General features: G+C 43.1%; 1 protein-coding gene across 1 annotated transcript in view; it reads right to left on the bottom strand.

Moving 5' to 3' along the window:
• The window catches only part of EFCAB2 (EF-hand calcium binding domain 2), a 21106-nt gene extending 2093 nt beyond the window's left edge, over nt 1-19013 (bottom strand). The window contains exons 1-4 of the mRNA XM_018557061.1: nt 18961-19013; nt 10600-10684; nt 9128-9200; nt 1936-2015 (exon numbers count right to left, since the gene is read on the bottom strand). Coding sequence (XP_018412563.1) covers nt 1936-2015; nt 9128-9200; nt 10600-10684; nt 18961-18985 — 263 coding nt within the window. The 5' untranslated portion in view covers nt 18986-19013. The remainder of the gene's footprint in view (nt 1-1935; nt 2016-9127; nt 9201-10599; nt 10685-18960) is intronic.
• Nucleotides 19014-19143: the final 130 nt, after the last annotated feature.

Genomic DNA, 19143 nt, shown 5'->3' with positions numbered 1-19143 from the left:
GTCGTATGAACAGTCCCCATAGCAATGTATGGGATCGTTCATGTTGGTGGATCCGTGCGGCCGGACCGCCCCGGTGTGAACTGGGCCTTAGTAAATCGACCTCATTGACTCTGAATAAGTAATTTGACACTTTTCGTACACTCATTTTACAGCATGCTCTGGGTATGTGACTGAAATGGAATAAATTCAGGCACAGCCAGGCATCTTGCATTTTCAGAAGGAGGCCTTTAATGGCAGCCCTTGTTACTTTGCTAATGAAAAAGTCACTTTAAGTCACTATTTGCTGCAGAATACAGGAAGGTAAGGAAACACTTAAACCTGACCATTTGATCCTAATCACTCTCTCTATACTGTACAAAGAAAGACAGACAGAAAAGGATTTCTTTTTAGATAGAGTTCTGGAATGTGGGTGGGTTCCTGGGCCACCAATCCATTACAGCTTTCTGCATCTGGATGAGAGCCCAGGTGTCTGGAACGCTAGAGTGCTCTGCCAATGACTGCCAATATACATACAGAATTACAATTTATAAAATACAACTGATAACATTGTTTACATTCCGTTAAACTTGTTTCACACATACTGTATATCTAAAAAGAAAAAAACTGATAACAGAAAAGACTGTACATTCCATTTATGCCTTTCGCTGCCAACCACGTATGTCATGCGTCGCTGGCTGTCTCTGGCTTCAATACGCGCATTCATGTAAAACACACATCAGTTGCACTTACATACAAAAATGAAAATCACGCTACAATGTTAGGTATTGCCACATACACCAAGGTGAGAGCAATAAGTCTAGGGCCAGTATTCACAGATATCTCTAAACTAATGACCTGTATGGGCTTTTAAAGTGTCGCCTATGGACAATTTGGGGTACCGTATTTTGTTGCGGTTTCACGGACGCGGACAATTTTAAACTTGGGCATGTTGGGTATCTTTTTACTCCTCATCTTTTATATTTTATTTAAATAAACTAAAAACTAACTTAAGTGCATTTTTTACTACATTTTTTAATTAGATAAAAAGTTGCGCTAATATCGTGCAACATGAATTTGATAAAAAGTTGCGCTAATATCGTGCAACATAAAAATTTGCAGTTACCCCCATTTTATTCTACAGGGTCTGTACTTTCAGAAAATATATAATGTTTGGGGGTAATTTTCAGGCCTAAACATGTGGATTATAACATGTGTGCAAAAAAAGGCCTTGGCAGCAAAAGGGTTAAAGCAACTCCCTTGCAAAGAATATAGTTAATACTTTCTTCTCCCACCACCCGTGCTGCCCATCTCCAATGTTTTGGAGAGAAACCACCACATGAAGAATCTTTAGAATTCAACACTTCCAAAAGTGGTCCTGGTCCCCCGCTGTGCTCATTGGTTTGATCTGTTGGCCACAAAGTTACTGCTGCCCATGATACTTTGATGAAGTTCTCAGATTATACCTGGTACACTCAAGATCCAGAACCGATCATTAATGAATACATTACTGGAATAAACCGTGGTCTCCTATTCTCTGCCTGGAGTCCAACTTAAAAAATGTAAAAATCTGAAATTATTAGATATCAATCAACTTTCATATTATCTACATAAAGACATTTAAAGCCTATCGGATGCTAAGACAGCAGGGAAAAAATAGGGTGAGGAAAGAAAGAGAGACGGTGCTTTATTCTGTACAGAGTCCAGTACAAAGCTAGTATCTAAATAAAAGTACCAGTATACGGTCCTCAACCTCTCACAGTTACCACCCTCCCCTCCCAACACCCCATAGTTATCTCCCTACCACTGTCACACATGCACCCACATAGTCACCCAAACACCTAAGTTCAGGTAATGAGCACTAATGTCCTCCAAAATGGCTTACAGTGCACTGCCCCCTACAAGACAAATAATAAATAATAGCCTACAATTAACACATACAGTACAAGTATCACATACCTTCTTTCCAGTAATACTTTTGTCATCATTGTTAAGAACTTCTCAAAGCGAATGAACCCTGTAGGTTCTTCTTCCTCCACCTAGATGACAAAGTTGTAACAGAAGCTAATAATAAGAAATGGCAAGGATCTATGACAAGGATTTTCTATTGACTAGTTTTTCAATGATAATACCTATCCTAAAGTTATTCTCTCTTAAAGTCACATTCTCAAACAATTCATTGTGACTGTAATGTCTTCCTTATATTGTAAAGCGCTGCGCAAACTGTTGGCGCTATATAAATCCTGTATAATAATAATAATCATAATAAAGTAAAGCTGAGTTCCCCAAAACCTGGTTTAGGTTGATGGCAGGTTAGGAATCAGTTAGGAATAGATTACTATACTTGGATGCACGATAGATGTGTCCAGGGATAGTGATCTATTCCTAACCGCATGTACTCATATCACATACGATTACATGCGGAGTGGCGGCAGACTGTCGCTTTAAAATGCAGCCGCTGCGTTACCCAATCAGTAACTTGAACAGGTGACAGCAACCGCTTTGAACAGCATATTTCGGATTTCTGGTGCCGCAGGAATCCCCAAATGCACATTCACACGATGTGTGAATAAAGTAAAACTGGAATCTAACCATATGTTGTAACTGAATGAAATGTGTCGGCATCTGTGATTATTTTGTTTACACTAAATTTCCTGAACACAAATGTGACATTCTATTATTTCCCATGTGGCTGGCTCACATCTATGTTCTGCAATTTAGTTTAATTTTAAAGTATCCAAACCCATTTACACCTACGCATGTGGGTCACCATGCATGCTGCAATGTGCATGCATAGGTGTAAATGGGCCCTACACAGCAAAAATGATTGTAGGACTCGGCTTTCTATGAGTCAGTGCAGGCACTTAGAGGAGCATGCACATATCTGCACTTTTTCTCTGCAAGTTTATTCTATCTTGTTATTACAACTTCTGACCACTAGATGGTGATATATGACAATTATTTCTAGCTGTACTAACCCTAACCATCAGTGGAGTCAGTACATTGAATTAAAGGGTAATTCCACTCTCTCATCAAATGTGAGAACATGAAATTACCCACACAAATCGTACACCTCTCCCTACCCCTGCTGGTCATATCTTCCACTGGAACTGATTCCCCCCCTTTGCCCCGCACCAGCTGGTGTATGGTCCATACACTGTACACCGCACTGCAGCCTGGAACTCAGCATCTAGAATAATGTTTGCAAATGGCGAGGACTCACTGGTCAGCACGGTCACCTGACCACACTGACCAATGAGAACTAGAGGTGCACCGAAATGGAAATTTCAAAACCGAAATAAAAAAAATTGTCAGGCCGAAACCGAAATTTTATTTTAATTTTTTACATTTTTATTGATTTTTTTTAAACTTATACTTTTTTAAATATTTATTTAGATTTATTAATTCATTTTTTATTAAATATTTTTACTTTTTACTTTACTTTTAGGGGCTTCGGGGAAATATATTTGGGGTCTAAACAGACCTCAATCTCTTTTTCTGCAGCCCCAGTTATCAATGAACAGGAATCCTCCATTAGTGTTCCTGTTCATTGATAACATGAGGACAGAGTGGGGGGAATTTATCAAAACTGGACCAGACAAAATCTGGAGCAGATTGGCACTGCAACCAATCAGCTTCTCTGTCTCATTTTCAAATCTTACCTGAGCAAACTGAAGAGAGATGCTGATTGACTGCCCTGGGCAACTGCTCCAGATTCTGTCTGCTCCAGTTTTGATAAATTCCCCCAGTATGTTTACTATAACCACAATCATGAATGAACAGGAGGTGATGTAGATCACTTCCCATTCATTCATAATTGAGGATATAGTACACATACGATGACCTAAATTATCTACAAAGACTCAGCGATCGCTGTTCGCTGAGTGTTTGTACACACTCTCCTTCCTGAAAGCTGTCACGGGGGGCTGAGCGAGGGGTGTAGGGAGGAGAGCTCAGCCTCCTGTGACGGCGCGGCATGTCTCCGTCCCCACACACCGCTCTGCCGGACTGTGATAGGAGGCTGAGCGGTGTAGGAGGAGAAGCTGGCCACTCACAGTGCTCTCCTCCCACAGCGCTCGGCCGGCTGTCACAGTTTCTCTCCTCCACGCTGGGACACAGAGCAGCACCCAGCGGGGATGAAAGAAACCTGGGATGCGCCGATGTATCGGCAGGAAAATGGCACTTTCGGCATTTAGCCAAAATTGCCATTTTCGGCGGATATGTTTCGGCGGCCGATATATTGGTGCATCCCTAATGAGAACCGCTTCTTAGAATTCATCACAGAGTTCATTAGCTTTTCACTATCACATAGCAGATGGTAGAAGTGTAGGGATCCACTAATGAATAGTAACCGCTGATTCTCAGTGGTTACCGGCATTACAGATCCCCAAATAGATGCTTAAGTACAGTGTACGTGAGCAGTCGTTTGGGCACTTAGTGGCGGGGACGTGCAGTGTACGTGGCGGGGACGTGCAGTGTACGTTTCCCATCACTAAGGGGATAAATAAACAATGACAATAAAGCAGAACTCCAGCCAATAAATACAAAGATACAAATAAATAGCAGATTAAAGGATACAATAACAAAACCAGCTTTTGCTGAAATATTCCGCTTTAATCCAGAGATTCCCTGCACAGTACTTTTATCTGCTACTAGATGTCCTCAGTCTGATGGCCAGTATCATTTTACCTACTTCCTCTGAGCCCCAGGCATCCTGGACCCACTGCAGCCTGTGACTGGATAGTGAAAGTAGAAGCAGCAAAGTGCTGAGCTCATCTCTCGGTCACTCTGCTTTCTCTCCCTATCAGCATGCCTCTTGCCAGCAAATGAACTGATTGGCTCTTTGTTCTGCTTCATTCTATCACACTCCAGCCCTGCTGTACAGGCATGGGAAGATGCTCATACCAGGTCTAATTCAGGTACTTACATTGCTTGTATTTAAATATTTTGTTATGTATTAATGGTTACAGAGCTGGTTTAATTTCTCTTTTTGATATCTACCTATTCAGCTTTAAAGGAAAAAATGTGCATGCTGTCATTGATGACCCTCCTTAAAATAAGAGTTGCCTGCTTTTGATTTGCTGCAAAGGTTTCAACACTTACACACAACAGGCATGCAAAGCAGGAGTCCTGATTTTGCTTTGCCAGGTCAGTGACTCAAAGTATTGAAGCCAGAGACAGCCAGGTGACTGGAATTTTCACAAGCAGACCAGCAATGGCCGCCTATATACGTCTCCCAGTACATATCACAATGCCGCAGACTGCTCCTAAGAGAAGTAATAATATTTGTTCATGGCAGCTTCCATCATTGGTTTCTCATATAGGGGTTTTTTCACAAAGCTGCTGAAGGATCTAGCCGTAGCTTCGGCTGATCCTTCGGCTAGCTTCGGCCCCAGGACCCCTTCGATTCAGTAGAACCGAAAGGCTGCTGTACGGGCTATTCAATATAGCCTGTACAGCTCCCGAAGTTGGCCGAGTGGCTCAGTCGAGCCGAAGGCATATGCCTCGGCTTGACTGAGCCGAGGTGAAAGGCGAAGCTGGCCGAACAGCCGGTCATTGGCCGGCCGACAGCCTACTACTGACAGCTGGGCGGAGCCAGCTGTCATCTCACGGCTGGCTCCGGCCACTTGCAGAGATAGATCAGCGTCCCCTGGTTACCAGGGACGCTGAGCTGTCATTACTCTCCCAGACGCTCCGGGAGTCTCCCGCTATTAGATAGCGGCTCCCGGCCACTCGAGAGAGAAACACTTTCTCCCAGATAGGTTTACTCTGCTTGATCAAGCAGAGTAAACCTTTCCCTGCTCTGTTTTTTTTTCCCTCTGACATCAGAGCCGCCAGGCCGCCGTCAGTCTGAAAAAAAAAAGCCAGCATAGGAATGCATAGCTACATTCCTATTGGCTATTTCACTTTGCAATAGTCAATAGCAAACTAGCTATTGTACCCGCCCACTGCTGCTGTCAATCAGCAGAGGGGACCTGAAGTTCTAAATCAGGTCCTCTCTAGTGATTGACAGCAGCAGAGGGCGGGTGCAATAGCCAGCTTTCTAGTGGATATTGCAAATTGAAATAGCCAATAGGAATCTAGCTATGCATTCCTATGCCTTTTTTTTCCATTCTGACGACAGCAGCTGTCAGAATACTAAAAAAGAAAAAAAAGAAACGTGCAGATAGCAAAGAAGCTGTTGCTTCCTCTGCTATCTGCCATCATTTCAGGGGGATGCTCGCTCCTCCCTGCATTATAATGAGAGTTTAGCAGAGCCGGAGGTGATATGAAAGCCGACTCTGCTGAGCTCTCATGGTGCTGACAGTTCAGCGTCCCCTGGTTACTTTTTGTTTTCTATTTTTTTAAACTGTTTTTCTATTCTGCTCGGTACCACAGAGGTACCGAGCAGAATAGCCGAGCCGAATGTTGGATCGGCTGAGTCGAACTCCTTCTGTACTTCGGGTTAGCCTAACATGCTGAGCATGCTTGGCGGACCCGAACCCAGCCGCAGCAAGACGATGTACTGCTGATTTTAGTCGATGCTCAGCCCTGAAATCAGCCGTACCAGCCTGAAGTGAATAGCCGAACGGCGTTCGTCTCACTTCACTTCGGGTCGGTTATTCACACGGCTGCCTACGGCAGCTTTGTGAATAACCCCCATAGTTTCCATTTTGCCTTGAGGCTGCAATCAATATGTGTTTTGGAGCAGCAATGTCGCTGAATAAAATAAATATATTTTTGCAAATCAGTTGATTTTGTCACTAAAAATGTGACACTAGTTTTTGGTGCAGAGATTGGGTAGATGTGGCACCAAGGGCAGGTTGGACCTTTGAATACCAGCAACTATAAAGTATACATATATTAAATGTAGAGGTTACTCAGTGTTGGGGGTGGGATTACAGCTAGGGTCAGGGGTTAAGGGTCAGGATTATGACTGGTGCTAAGATTTAGGGGATTAAATGTTAGGGTAAAGAGGTTAAGATGAGATTACATCAGAACTCCAGGCAAACAGCTAAAGTGCATGCACAGTATAAATACACATGTGAGCTATTTTGCAAACGCATATATAATTCTGTACAGTCAGTGTTGTGATTTACACACTCACAGACAGGTGTCCCATGTATTTCTTGGTTCAGCAATAACACGCACTAGATCATCTTTCTGCCTCCAGCCTTCTCATAATAGAGCTCCGATAAATCAGCTACATTACCTCTGTCCAGTTATTAGATGTGTGATCCAGAAAGCAATAAAACGTATCCAAGAAAAGACCTGATTGGCTGTGCATTGTGGCAGGGGTGTGTGTATATTAGAAGACAGGCTGAACAGAATTAAAAAGAACTCCGAGCAAAATGTAATTAACCCTTGCAGTGGGGCTACCCCCGGACTGCAAGAGTTACCTGCTCGTTTTGGTCTAGGGAGGGAAGTAAAAAAGTTATACTCACCTGATCCTCCCAGCAAGCCAGCTGTGACAGCACTACCTCCTGAATGTCTCCTCCTCCACTGCAGTGATAGTATGTCCCTCTGTGTGCTCAAGCCCTTTACACAGTATATAGAACGTGATGACTCGGGGAACTTAGACAGCTGTAGTGGAGGGAGAAGAGGAGAGGCTGGAAAAACCAGTCTAAGAGCAAGCCGGTATAAGTTTTTTTTTTCCCTCCCTAGATCAAAGCAAACAGTTACTGTTGCAGTGTGGGGGTAGCCCCACCGCAAGGGTTACTACAAATTTCTTTTTTTAAAGAATCCTATGGCAAATAAAACAGTGTGCATATGTGTTTTATGGGGATTTATTTATAAAACCTCTATTCACTAGGTGCCCCTAGATGGCGCTGCTGAGTATGGGGATTTCCTATACTCCTCGGTGCCATCTAGTGGCAATAGTGCCATGGGAACGGCATCCAGCCAGTGTATAGAAGTTTTATGAATAAACCCGTGACTGTATATTTAGCTGTTTGCTGGAGGTTAAATGTTAGATTAGGCTTTAGGGTTAGGATGAGGGTAAATGTTAGGGGAAGGTTAAAAGGAGAACTATAAGGTGAGTGATTTCCAGTCATTCTCATAGTTAGAGCTGACCTGTGGCATTGATACTGTCACAGGTCGGCTCTATCGATCGGGAAGTGAGCAGAAACATGCACCGATTTGCTCACTTCCCGATTGTCTCCCTGCAGTGAGAGGTGATTGTCAGCCACCGCTCCCCGCAGGGATTCCCTCCCCGATCCTCCAGCGCTGAGTGGAGTAAGGCACGGAGGAGGGGGCGGGCACAGCTGGCTCTGCCTCTTGATAGGCAATCACGCAGTTGGGTGGATCTCGACAGTATTGTCATGATCCGTCACGGCTGCGGCACTCTCAGTATATCGCTAGCCATAGCTCGCTATACACTGACCTTTGGGTCACGGGAAGAGGTTAGTATATGTCCTCCCGTGACCCTAAAGAGAACTATGGGGAAAAACACTTACCCCATAGTTCTCTTTTAAGTTAACTGGCCACACACTCGTATATTTTCATCTACGAATGTTCATTCGAAAATCTCATCATAACATTCGATAATGGCGTCAGAAATTTTGTTTGATTTTAGCATTCGATTTTGGAATGAATGGAGTTTCCCAAACAAAAACCACAGTCAGTGTTAGAATTTTGTCCGTTCAAGAAAAAAAAAATTCTATCCCACTACGGTCAAAAACAATGGTCGATTTGACCCCATTTACTGTAAAAAAAAAAAATCAAACAAAATTCCACTGGCATATGGCCAGCTTTAGATTAAAATGAAACTGAAACTTTCTAGAAACTAAACTTTACAACCTCAACCATTAACACTGAAAGTGAAGAAGAAAAAATCCCAAATTTTGGGATGTCAGAACAGGAATAGATGGGAAATCTGCCAATGAGGACCCTAGTTCAGTTAGGGATTCCCTTCACTTTGGATGGATTTCCTCTCACTTCCTGTTGTTGAAAGTGTGATACAGATGGCAAAAAGCTGACAGGGGTTATAACCCTCCCTTACTCTATCCAGAACTAAAAAAAAACTACTTTAAGGTTTAACATAATCTAAATGTATTAGACTGGTTTTTGGCACTAAAACCCCAATGCCAACAACTACCTGGTGCCTGGATCTTGCCGGTAATGCTAACTAACATATTAGTATTACCATCACATCACATCAGATATCTCTTACCTCCGCAAGCATATCGTGAAGTTCTCCTTCCGTCGGGCAACATCCTAATGATCTTATGATCGTCCCAATTTCTCTGTAAACAGCAGTAATGTATAAATGTAATCATCCTTTCACAGATATATGTTTACCGCATACAATGTTGGCTTCAAGCCCAACTCCAGACAGGCTTATTATTTTACTTTGGATAGAGCAGGGTTGGGTTATTGCCCCTATTGGGGAGATTCCTTCTCACTTCCTTTCTGCACAGGAAGTGGCAGCAAATCTCTCCAACATGAACATAATCAAAAGAAAAATAAGTGTTTATTCTTTGTTTTTTTAAGCAATGAGGTGACGCTTGCACCATACATTTCTTATACGGGCATCAAAGAACAGTAAGAAAATCTCTCCATTGGAGGTTACAGGTAGAAATGAGACACATTTTAGTTTCTCCATCTCCACTCTATTCAAAACACATTTTAGTTGGAGTTAGGGTTTAAAGGAATAACAAAACAAAAAAGTTTCTAGTATTTGTTCTCTAAACTGCCTATTAGTCAAGAACTGAGATACCAATGTGATGATAAAAAAAGGAACCATTTTGTATCCAGTACAAAGGGGATGGAATAAAAGTGCAAACCATACAGATCACACAAATTGCTACAATCTGGACCCCGGTATATTACTGGATTTCTATTTAAACTTCTATGGGAAACCCCGCTTTGAGCCAACAAAAGCCCTTTTGCACAGGCTCAGATACATCTGAGCCTGTGCTAAAAAAGTATCTCCATTGGAAGATTTACCCTCTATTCCTGTTCCAGCGACCACTTAATATTTTGGACTTTCCTTAACTTTCAGTCCTGGTGACAGTGGTCACTGTGACATTAGAGAGAGTGGCTCTCTCCAGTGAGGACAAAGATGGAAAAAAAATAACAGGGATGGAGGACATTTTCATCTCTTTACTTGTTACATATAAAATATTGGCATACATAAAGACTTCACAGAGCCCTTTGGGTATTTATTTATCTATTAGAGTAAATATATGTTAGAAACAAATATATATGTTTGAGGCTAATAACATCAGCCGAGTTTGTGGGAGGAGTCGGAGCCTCCAGGGCCCTTAAACACGGAGAGGGAGGTGGACGCCTCTGCTGCTGACCTCCGGCGTACCCTCCCTCCCATCCCCATTATTATAACTAGTATTACGCAACGCTTACTAGAGTATGCCCCCTTATTTGGCGTACTGACCATAAAAATCATGGCACACCTCAGGTTGTGTGGAGTAGGGAGGTCAACATGGCCTTGGCGTATATCATGTACAAAGCGGGGCAACATGCGCGGCCCGCGAGATTCCGAACACAAATATTATTTAAGCATTCTTGTCACTGGGGAGTAGTGCTGAATGTACTTCCATTTTTTATTTACTGTATGAACCATTTTTGTGTTTTATTTGAATGTGCTACATATACAGAGTTATTCCAAAAGCTCCGCCATCTTACCGAACATCTACAGTTTTGTTGTTTTCATGGTCAAACACTTCAAATGCTTCGGTGATCTTTTTCTGTAGCTCTGACACAAGTGCGTCTATAAGAGAAAAATAGAAAATAGGTATGAAATAGCAATAGCTTAGTTTTGTGATTGCTGGTTCCAATGGTATCTGAATTGTCATAATAAGGGATCAACATACAGTAGATAGGCAGATTGATAGAGCATTTGAAATGTTGCAAGTATGTGTTACCTACTCCAAGGGCAGGATTCGGGAAAAAAGGTATTGCTCAGATTCACAAAATCTTTTGCAGTCAAACTTCCGTTACCTATGGTACCCAAATATTTATCGCTCTAATATGATATAGAACACCCCTATAGCTGCAGCAATAAGTGAATGAGCCGGGGTGTACACTGTACTGCACATGTGCCACACAAGGGGTATACACTCTTTTAAAAATTGCTAGGAGAGAGGAGAGAAGAGACATGCACAGACTCATCTGTTAAAAAATGTTATCTTGGACACGGCAGTAGCGCCCCTAGATGGCACTGATAAGTATAGGTTATTCCTATATTCATCAGCACCATCTAGGGGTGCTACTGCCATGTGAACAGCATCCGCCCAGTGAACGTTTTATTAAGGAATCCTTATGTTTGTATGTACAGAAGGTACACAACAGCTCACATACATGATTCTATATACTGGAGCTTGGAATGGTGGCTTCAATGGTAATACCTGTACATACACTGCGCTTTTTGCACCGATAGCAGTGTACAGGCCATTTTCAGGTAAAATGTTGTCACATGCACACTTTTTATTACAAGAGGCGGTACAAAAATAGCAGTATTAAGATGGCACACCAAACTAGGTCTACCCCACACACACTGAACATCAGTGTACAATCAGATAGGTTCTGGGATGGTGATCAATGTGCATGTGCGTCCTACATGATAAATCAATTGTGAAAATACAGGGTTTGTAGAAATCGCTGCAGTGACAGGCACATGAAGGCTGCAAAAGGTGCGGAAGGCATAAGCAGTGATTGAATATTTCTTATTCATTCATTAATTTTTTATTTCTATAGCTCTTTTCTCCCTGTGAACTCAAAGTGCTTTATGTACCGTTGGGGCAGATGGTGAGGCAGCAATCTTGAATGCACTCAGTTGAATATCCTACTATGGCCAATTTTAGATGGGAACCAAATTACTCCAATGTGTTTGAAGTGTGGGAGTAAACCAGAGTACCCGGAGGAAACTCACACAAGCACAGGAACATGTAAACCCCATGAAGATAGTGTCCTGGCTAAAAATGGAACCTCAGTGCTAAAAAGGCAGACATGCTCGCCACTAAGCCACTTGCTGTCATGAATAACACTGCTCATCCTGAGGCTTCAGAGGTGTTGCAGCGTGCAATGTGGTGCGTGTGGATCGGCAAGCCATTCATTTTAATGGGCTGCCTACCACAGCTTAATTACACTGAAAGAAGTGCACCCTTTTTTTTTTTTTGCATCACACCACATCACATGGTAACAAGTTACTATACAATGTGGTACGATACAATGTACATAGGATAGCTAGGTGCGTTGCGGTACTATTAAGAAATAATGGCACCACACCGCACCTAACATTGCAACATGCGATGTGGCATTGTGCACATTTTGTAGACTGCATAAAGTACAAATTCAAACAATTTTATTTGTGATGTGGCATTATGCGCAGCATTGCACGTGCAGCTACATGGCATAGATGTTATTGGAGCGTTAAAGTTTTTCTAGCGAACTTGTACTGTATGCCATTCAACACCCCATTTAGGTCAAAGACTGTGTTAAAGTGACACCAAACTCAGGAATTAAATCTTAAAAATGTATTCAAGTACCTTAACTATTAAGAAGACTGTATCTTATTTGTGCATTGCTGTACATTCTCAAATCATCTCTGGATTAGTGCTGACGCTGTCCTTCCTTCTGTAGGGTGGCTACTTTTATTCCCCATGGTCCCTGTGTGTGTTGTGAAGTATCCACCGCTCCAAGCTCACTCCTGTGATTACAATGTCACTTATAGTTTACTAATTTTTATTGAGATTGTAGTCCATTGTGGATTTAAAGTGACATTAAACCCTCCCATTTTTCTTCCCCATTGTAAAGCTGCTTTAACCACTTGAAGACCAGGTGTTTAGACCCCCTTCCTGGCCAGGCCATTTTTCAGTATTTAGCGCTGCTGTACTTTGACTGACATTTATTCCGTCATGCAGCGCTGTACTGAAATGAATTTTATAATGTTTTTTGGGGACAGATAGAGCTTTATTTTGGTGTATTTAATCACCACTGCGGTTTTTATTTTTTACTATATTAAGGAAAAATTACCGAAAATTTTCCATTATATTAGGAAACATTTATTATTACCCACATTTTTGGTAAAATATAAAAGACGGGGTCACGTCGGGTAAATAGACACCAAACACGTCAAGCTTTAAAATTGCGCGCACCCGCGAAATCGCAAAAAACTACCATACCCAAAATTGACCATAAGTGACGCTTTACAAGCTTTTACCGCTCATCAGTTTAGTGTTATCAGTGATTGATGGCCCTCCAATTATTGCTCTCATTCCGACGTTTGCAACGATATGTAACATGTGTGGCGTAATGGGCGCAATAGTCGTTTTCGCACGTATACGCACCCGACGCATGTCTGCATGCTTTTATGCATGGGGGGACTTTAAAAAAAGTTTTGTTTTTTTTTTAATTATTTTTTATGTGTAACTTTACATTTTTTGGGGGGAAATTTTAATTTTTTTCTCACTTAACTTTATTGCTATCACATAGGGAGCTAAGAAAACCCCCTATGTGATAGCAAAAGATGTGACAGGTCCTCTTTATTGAGACATCAGGGGTCTCCAAGACACCTAATGTCATCTAGGACCCCCCATGAAGAAGCTGATGAAGCAGGGATCTGCTTCATCAGCTTCTCTCCAGCGCCTGAAGCTGGAGAGTGACACAAGAGTGCGGAAGTGATGTAATATACATCAGTTCCGCATTCTGACAGCGGAGAGGGGACCGGAGGGAGGTGGTGCACCGATCTCCCTCTGATCCCCTGTCAAAGTGGCACTATGCTTGTCCCGGGCTCGCACCGGGCACAGCGGAGCCTGGGACCAGTGGGAGGGGGGGAGCCGTGGGGGGGGGGCGCACGTCCCGGGACCTCATACAAGCGATCCGCCGGCTCTATAGCCGGCGGATCGCTTGTATGTTAACAGGCATCGCTGCCTGTTTTTACATTTTAGGACTTTCCCGCGCGCCGCGGAGGAAAAAGACGCCCGCTCAGATCTAGAAAGCCCCCATCCGTTTTTTTACCACGGCCGGCCGGGAAGCAGTTAAGGACTTAACTTAAATTATGTCTCTTGATCCGATCATCTTCTTCCTTCCACTTGTATTCAGAAATCCCTCCAGCGCTGGTGCCAGTCTCTGATCCAGCGTAGACTGCTGTCTCTTCCTGTCCCTCGGAGTCTGTCTGGCGTGCACGCTCCCAGCTGCATTCATTCACTCCTACTGAGTCTCTCCTCTTCTCCCTGCCGGTGATATGGATTACGCATGCGCCTGCCCATATCATCCTCCTGCGTGGCCGTTCGGGACCTGTGCACTGCAGCTGGGAGCAAGCTACTGCTTGCTAGATATATGTAGAGAAAAACGGAGACTTTAATTCTACTTTAAGTACTTACCTCACGGCCTGTCTAACGAAAATTTCCCTGTTTGCCTGTCTTTGAAATACGTCCACACGCCACCGTCCTTTTCATTCTTATGGGTGAGCAGTATTGCGTTGGATGACTAGAGTAGAGCAGGAGTACAGCTCACCCATACAAATGAATGTGGCTGCGGTATGCAAGCGCATTTTGTAGATGGGCAAGCTGGGGCATTTTCACATACAGGGTCATTCACTAAAGGGTGAAGAGTTTGGAGAAGACAGGAGAAGTGAACAATCTAGGCCAGAATAGCTGATTTGGAAAAATTATTCAATTCAGCTCACTTTCTAAATCAGCTATTTTGGCCTAGATTGTTCACTTCTCCTGCCCTCTCCAAACTCTTCACCCTTTTGTGAATAACCCTGTATATGATCACCAGAATGGGGAGCAAGTTAAGTAATAGCCATAGCATGCTGTACTAGGACAGAGCCCGGGGGGTGGGGGGCAATTGCAAACAGTACAAATTCAATCAATTTTATTAGTACAGTGTACTTTAAATTGTCATTCCAACCATAACTGGGAATTCAGCTTGAAAGAGATCGATAAAGATATAATGTTAATCGTCATAAGAACTGGATCTTTCCAGCACCATGGTCGCTGGTCATGTAGATATGCAAGTCATTAGGACAGTTTGTTTATTAAGAAATAAAAACACTTTTTTCACCTGAGTTTCACACAAATTCCTTTTTTTTTCCAATTATCAGGACACTAGGCTGGAAAACAAAGGACTTACATACATACTCATGTTTGGCCAGTGTTAGGTGTTAAAGTATTTTAACATTCAGTGGTCCTCTAGTCTCTGGCCTTTGTCCACTTATTTACCTATAAACATAAGACACTTTTCCTGTGTATGGGTGCGCCCATATGAGAAAGGGCACAGAATAATTGATGCATAGAAAAAGATAAATGCACTGAACCATAAACAGTGACACTGTTACCTTTCTTTACATATTCTTTTCATTTGCAAATGAAATGTTGAATGGCTAAAAGGAAAAAAAGAGGTTCAGGCGTGATGTGTTTTGTAAAGCTTCTTCCTGTACAGGGATAAAACCCCAAAACACAAATGCAGCTTACCAGTTCTTATACGCGGTATCTACATTAAGCTGGCTATACACCAGGAAAATTTTGTTAGATAAAAAACTAACAGGGTTATCACAGAAGGGTGAAGGGTTTGGAGAAGGCAGGAGAAGCGAACAATCTAGGACAACATACTGTAGCTGGAAAGTGAGCTGAATTGGAGAATATTTCCAAATCAGCTATAATTGGCCTAGATTATTCAATGCCTTCTCCAAACTCTTCACCCTTTTATGAATAACCCTGTTATAGTTAATGGGGTCAAATAGACAATTGATTTCAAGTGTAGTGTGTAGTAACAAAAAAAACAAAAACATCAAAAGACCCAGATGATACATTTTTCTCGAAAGAAGGAAATTCTAATAGTCAATGTGGTTATCTTTTGGGAAACTCCTAATATTCTGAAATGGAACAATATTTCAAACCGAATTCATCAAACCTCTAAAGCCATTATCAAACTCTGATAATTATTAACGGAGAACTATGGGGTTAAGGCTTTTCCCCATAGTTCTCCTTAGGGTAACGGGAGGACACAAACTAGCGTCCTCCCGTCACCCTAAGCTCTGTATACTGCGAGCTACAGCTCGCGGTATACTGAGACGCCACAGTATACCGCGAGCTACTGCTGGCAGTATACTGAGGCGCCGCAGCTGAAGCGGATCCCGACAATTATGTCTGCATCCGCCCAGCTGCGTGAGTGACAGCTGGCTCTGCCTATCTAGAGGCAGAGCCAGCTGTACCCGCCCCCTCCCCCGTCCGATCCGCCAGTCAGCCCTGGCAGATCGGAGCGGGGAGGGGGGGAATCCAGCCCCTCCCCCTGTCACGGCAGAGAGCCGTGACAGGATCGAGAGGTGAGCGAACACCGGTATGTGTTCGCTCACCTCCCGATCTACTGAGCCGACCTGTGACAGTCTCATTGTCACAGGTCGGCTAGAATGATGAGGTGAGTGAAAAACACTCACCTCATAGTTCTCCTTTAATAATATTTTTTCAAATGAACGTTTATAGGAAAATTTACCAGTGTATGGCCAACCCACCATGTAATGGAAATGAACATAGGCAGACATGTTTGAGGTCCAGCCGGTATGGCATCCATGGCTCCTTCCAGAGATACCATGGAGAAGTAAGTGGAGACACACAGGGACAGGAAGTGTGTAATGTACAACATTACCAGGTGAAAATAAAGGGAAAAAACAAAATGAATGCAGCCACCACATCATAAGTACTGCTAAGCTGCAATATAACATTTAGTTTTTGGGGGATTTTTTTTCCTTAAAAATCTTTATTACTTTTTTCCGGGCAGATATTTCCATACACGAACACATTATAGATGACGCATAGTACAGAAAACATAAGACAATTACGTAATCGTGGGCATTGCACCACGCATACAAACTGGTCATATTATGAGACGGTGAGGACCCCACCATCCCGGTAAAGGTTGTTCAGTTTTCATTCTCCCATTTTTTGGTATGGGTCAGATCTGTTTGTGGGTTTAAATATGCTGTAATAAGGGGTATGAGAACCAAATAATGGGGTTATGGTACTGGATCTCTAAGGGGTCTATTTACAAAGCTGCCGAAGGATCTAGCCGTAGCTTCGGCTGATCCTTCAGCTAGCTTCGGCCCCAGGACCCCTTCGGTTCAGTAGAACCGACGGGCTGCTGTACAGGCTATTCACTATTCCGACAGCCTGCTACTAACAGCTGGGCGGAGCCAGCCGTCATCTCACGGCTGGCTCCGGCCACTTGCAGAGACAGATCAGCGCCCCCTAGTTACCGGGTGTAACCAGGGACGCTGATCTGTCATTACACTGAGAACCCGGGGGAGCCGCCGTGAGGCGCAGCGGCATTCGGCTATTCACTCACTGCTGTTCGGCCCGTATGGGAATGGGCCGAACAGCAGTGAGTAGCCTGCCGGAGGTTCGGCTAAGTCGATCCAGATGTTGGATCGGCTGAGTTGAACTCCTTCTACACTTTGGGTCGGCCGAACATGCTGAGCATGTTCAGCCGACCCGAAGCAAGCCGATGTATGGCGGATTTCAGCCGATATGCGACTGAAATCAGCTGTACAAGCCTGAAGTGAATAGCCGCACAGCGTTCAGCTCACTTCACTTCGGGTCGGTTATTCACACGGCTGCCTTTGGCAGGTTTGTGAATAACCCCCTAAATTATAATAATAAAAAAACTTGAAACAGGATTTTCTGCATTTCTGAACTCGGCACTAAAGTAGAGAAATCGACTTGATGTTTCAGATGACATTCGGGTACACTGTCAGTCAGTCAGTCAGTCGGTCTGGAATTGTAAATAACCAAAAACCACCCAAAAACCACCCTTTCTAATCTCTGCAGGTATCATGTGACAAAAATGACTTGATTGGGTTAGGGCTCCTGCTCACAGGTGTGCATATATCTGCATTCAGAGCTGTAACTAAAGCTGGCCATACACCTTACAACCAACAAAAACAAAGTCTTGCGATGGTTGTAAGGTAATTAAAGAAACGTACGATCTGCCCATCGCGGACAGGCAGATCGTACTTGCGATCTTCCGATGACTGCAATGCTGAACGGGCAGTGTGCGCTTGCGCACACACCAGCCCGTGCGGCATTTGTCTTACGAGCAGGCCCCAAACCCGCCGACAATCGTACGATTCTCGGCGGGTTTTCGAGCCTGCTCGTAAGACAAAAGACCTGCGACCGTACAGTAGAAACGGTTGCACGCCTTCCATACACCTGCTGATTATCTACAATCGCGGGATTTCCTCAATTATCGTACGATAATCGGCAGGTGTAAGGGGACCTTTATACGGATATGAAAGCAGCACTAATGGTTCCTATGGGCCCATACACACAGATCTGTATTGGCCTGCAGCATATAGCTTTGTCAACAAAAACAAGAAAAATCTATGTCAGAGGTGTAAAAACGGCATTTGATGCAGTACACATGTAAATGTTTGCAAATATTTAAATGTGTCCACTGTATACGATCCCCATTGCCTACCAACTTGTATATACTGTATCAACAATTTGTAATCAGAGCAGCCAGTGCAACTGATTACACGAAATTGGTGTTTATATGTCAGCCCTAAATGTGTCTGACAGTGATACGTAATTACCTGTTTTTTAACTTTTTTATTTTTTTACGTTGCTAGCAGTAGATACTGTATATGTAAATAAAAAAGAGACTTTAATACCACTTTAACAATAAGAATCTTGTGAGGGGAATTTATGAACACTAGAGAAGACAAAATCTGGAGCGCTTGCCCTTAGTAATCAATCAGCTTTACAAAGCTATTTTTCAAAGCTTAACTGAAGATAGATTGATTGGTTACTATGGGCAACTACTCCAGATACTGTCTGTTCCACTTTGATAAATTCCCCCCACAGGACTTCAACCTGCTTTTAAAACGTCCTCATTTAAAGTTAAAACAATCAGTAAATATTGTAAATGATTCCCTCCTAAGTTTTGACATGTCAGTTTTCATCCATAGTCAGGTCAATCACCTTCTTTTTGTAACCTGATTTTTTTTCTCTACGTGCTTTTTCTTTCATAAATTCTAGTTTCACTCACCGGCAGCCTCTTTCTCTTCAGCCATAGTTGTTGCCTAGATTACCATGGTGACGCCACCTTTAAATTGGGGCAGTCTCACGTCCAGTTACCACGACGACGCGGGGCGGGCTAACCGCCGCCATCTTTTGTTAGGGAGTTCTGCCCTGAACAAGTCTTGTTGCAACTCTGCGGGCGAGGGGGGGG

The sequence above is a fragment of the Nanorana parkeri genome, unplaced genomic scaffold (genome assembly GCF_000935625.1).
Source record: "Nanorana parkeri isolate BGI_ZX_2015 unplaced genomic scaffold, ASM93562v1 scaffold264, whole genome shotgun sequence".
Classification (NCBI taxonomy): Eukaryota; Metazoa; Chordata; class Amphibia; order Anura; family Dicroglossidae; genus Nanorana; species Nanorana parkeri.
Note: the sequence above shows the minus strand (reverse complement) of the source record. Positions and strands in the feature narration are given on the sequence as shown.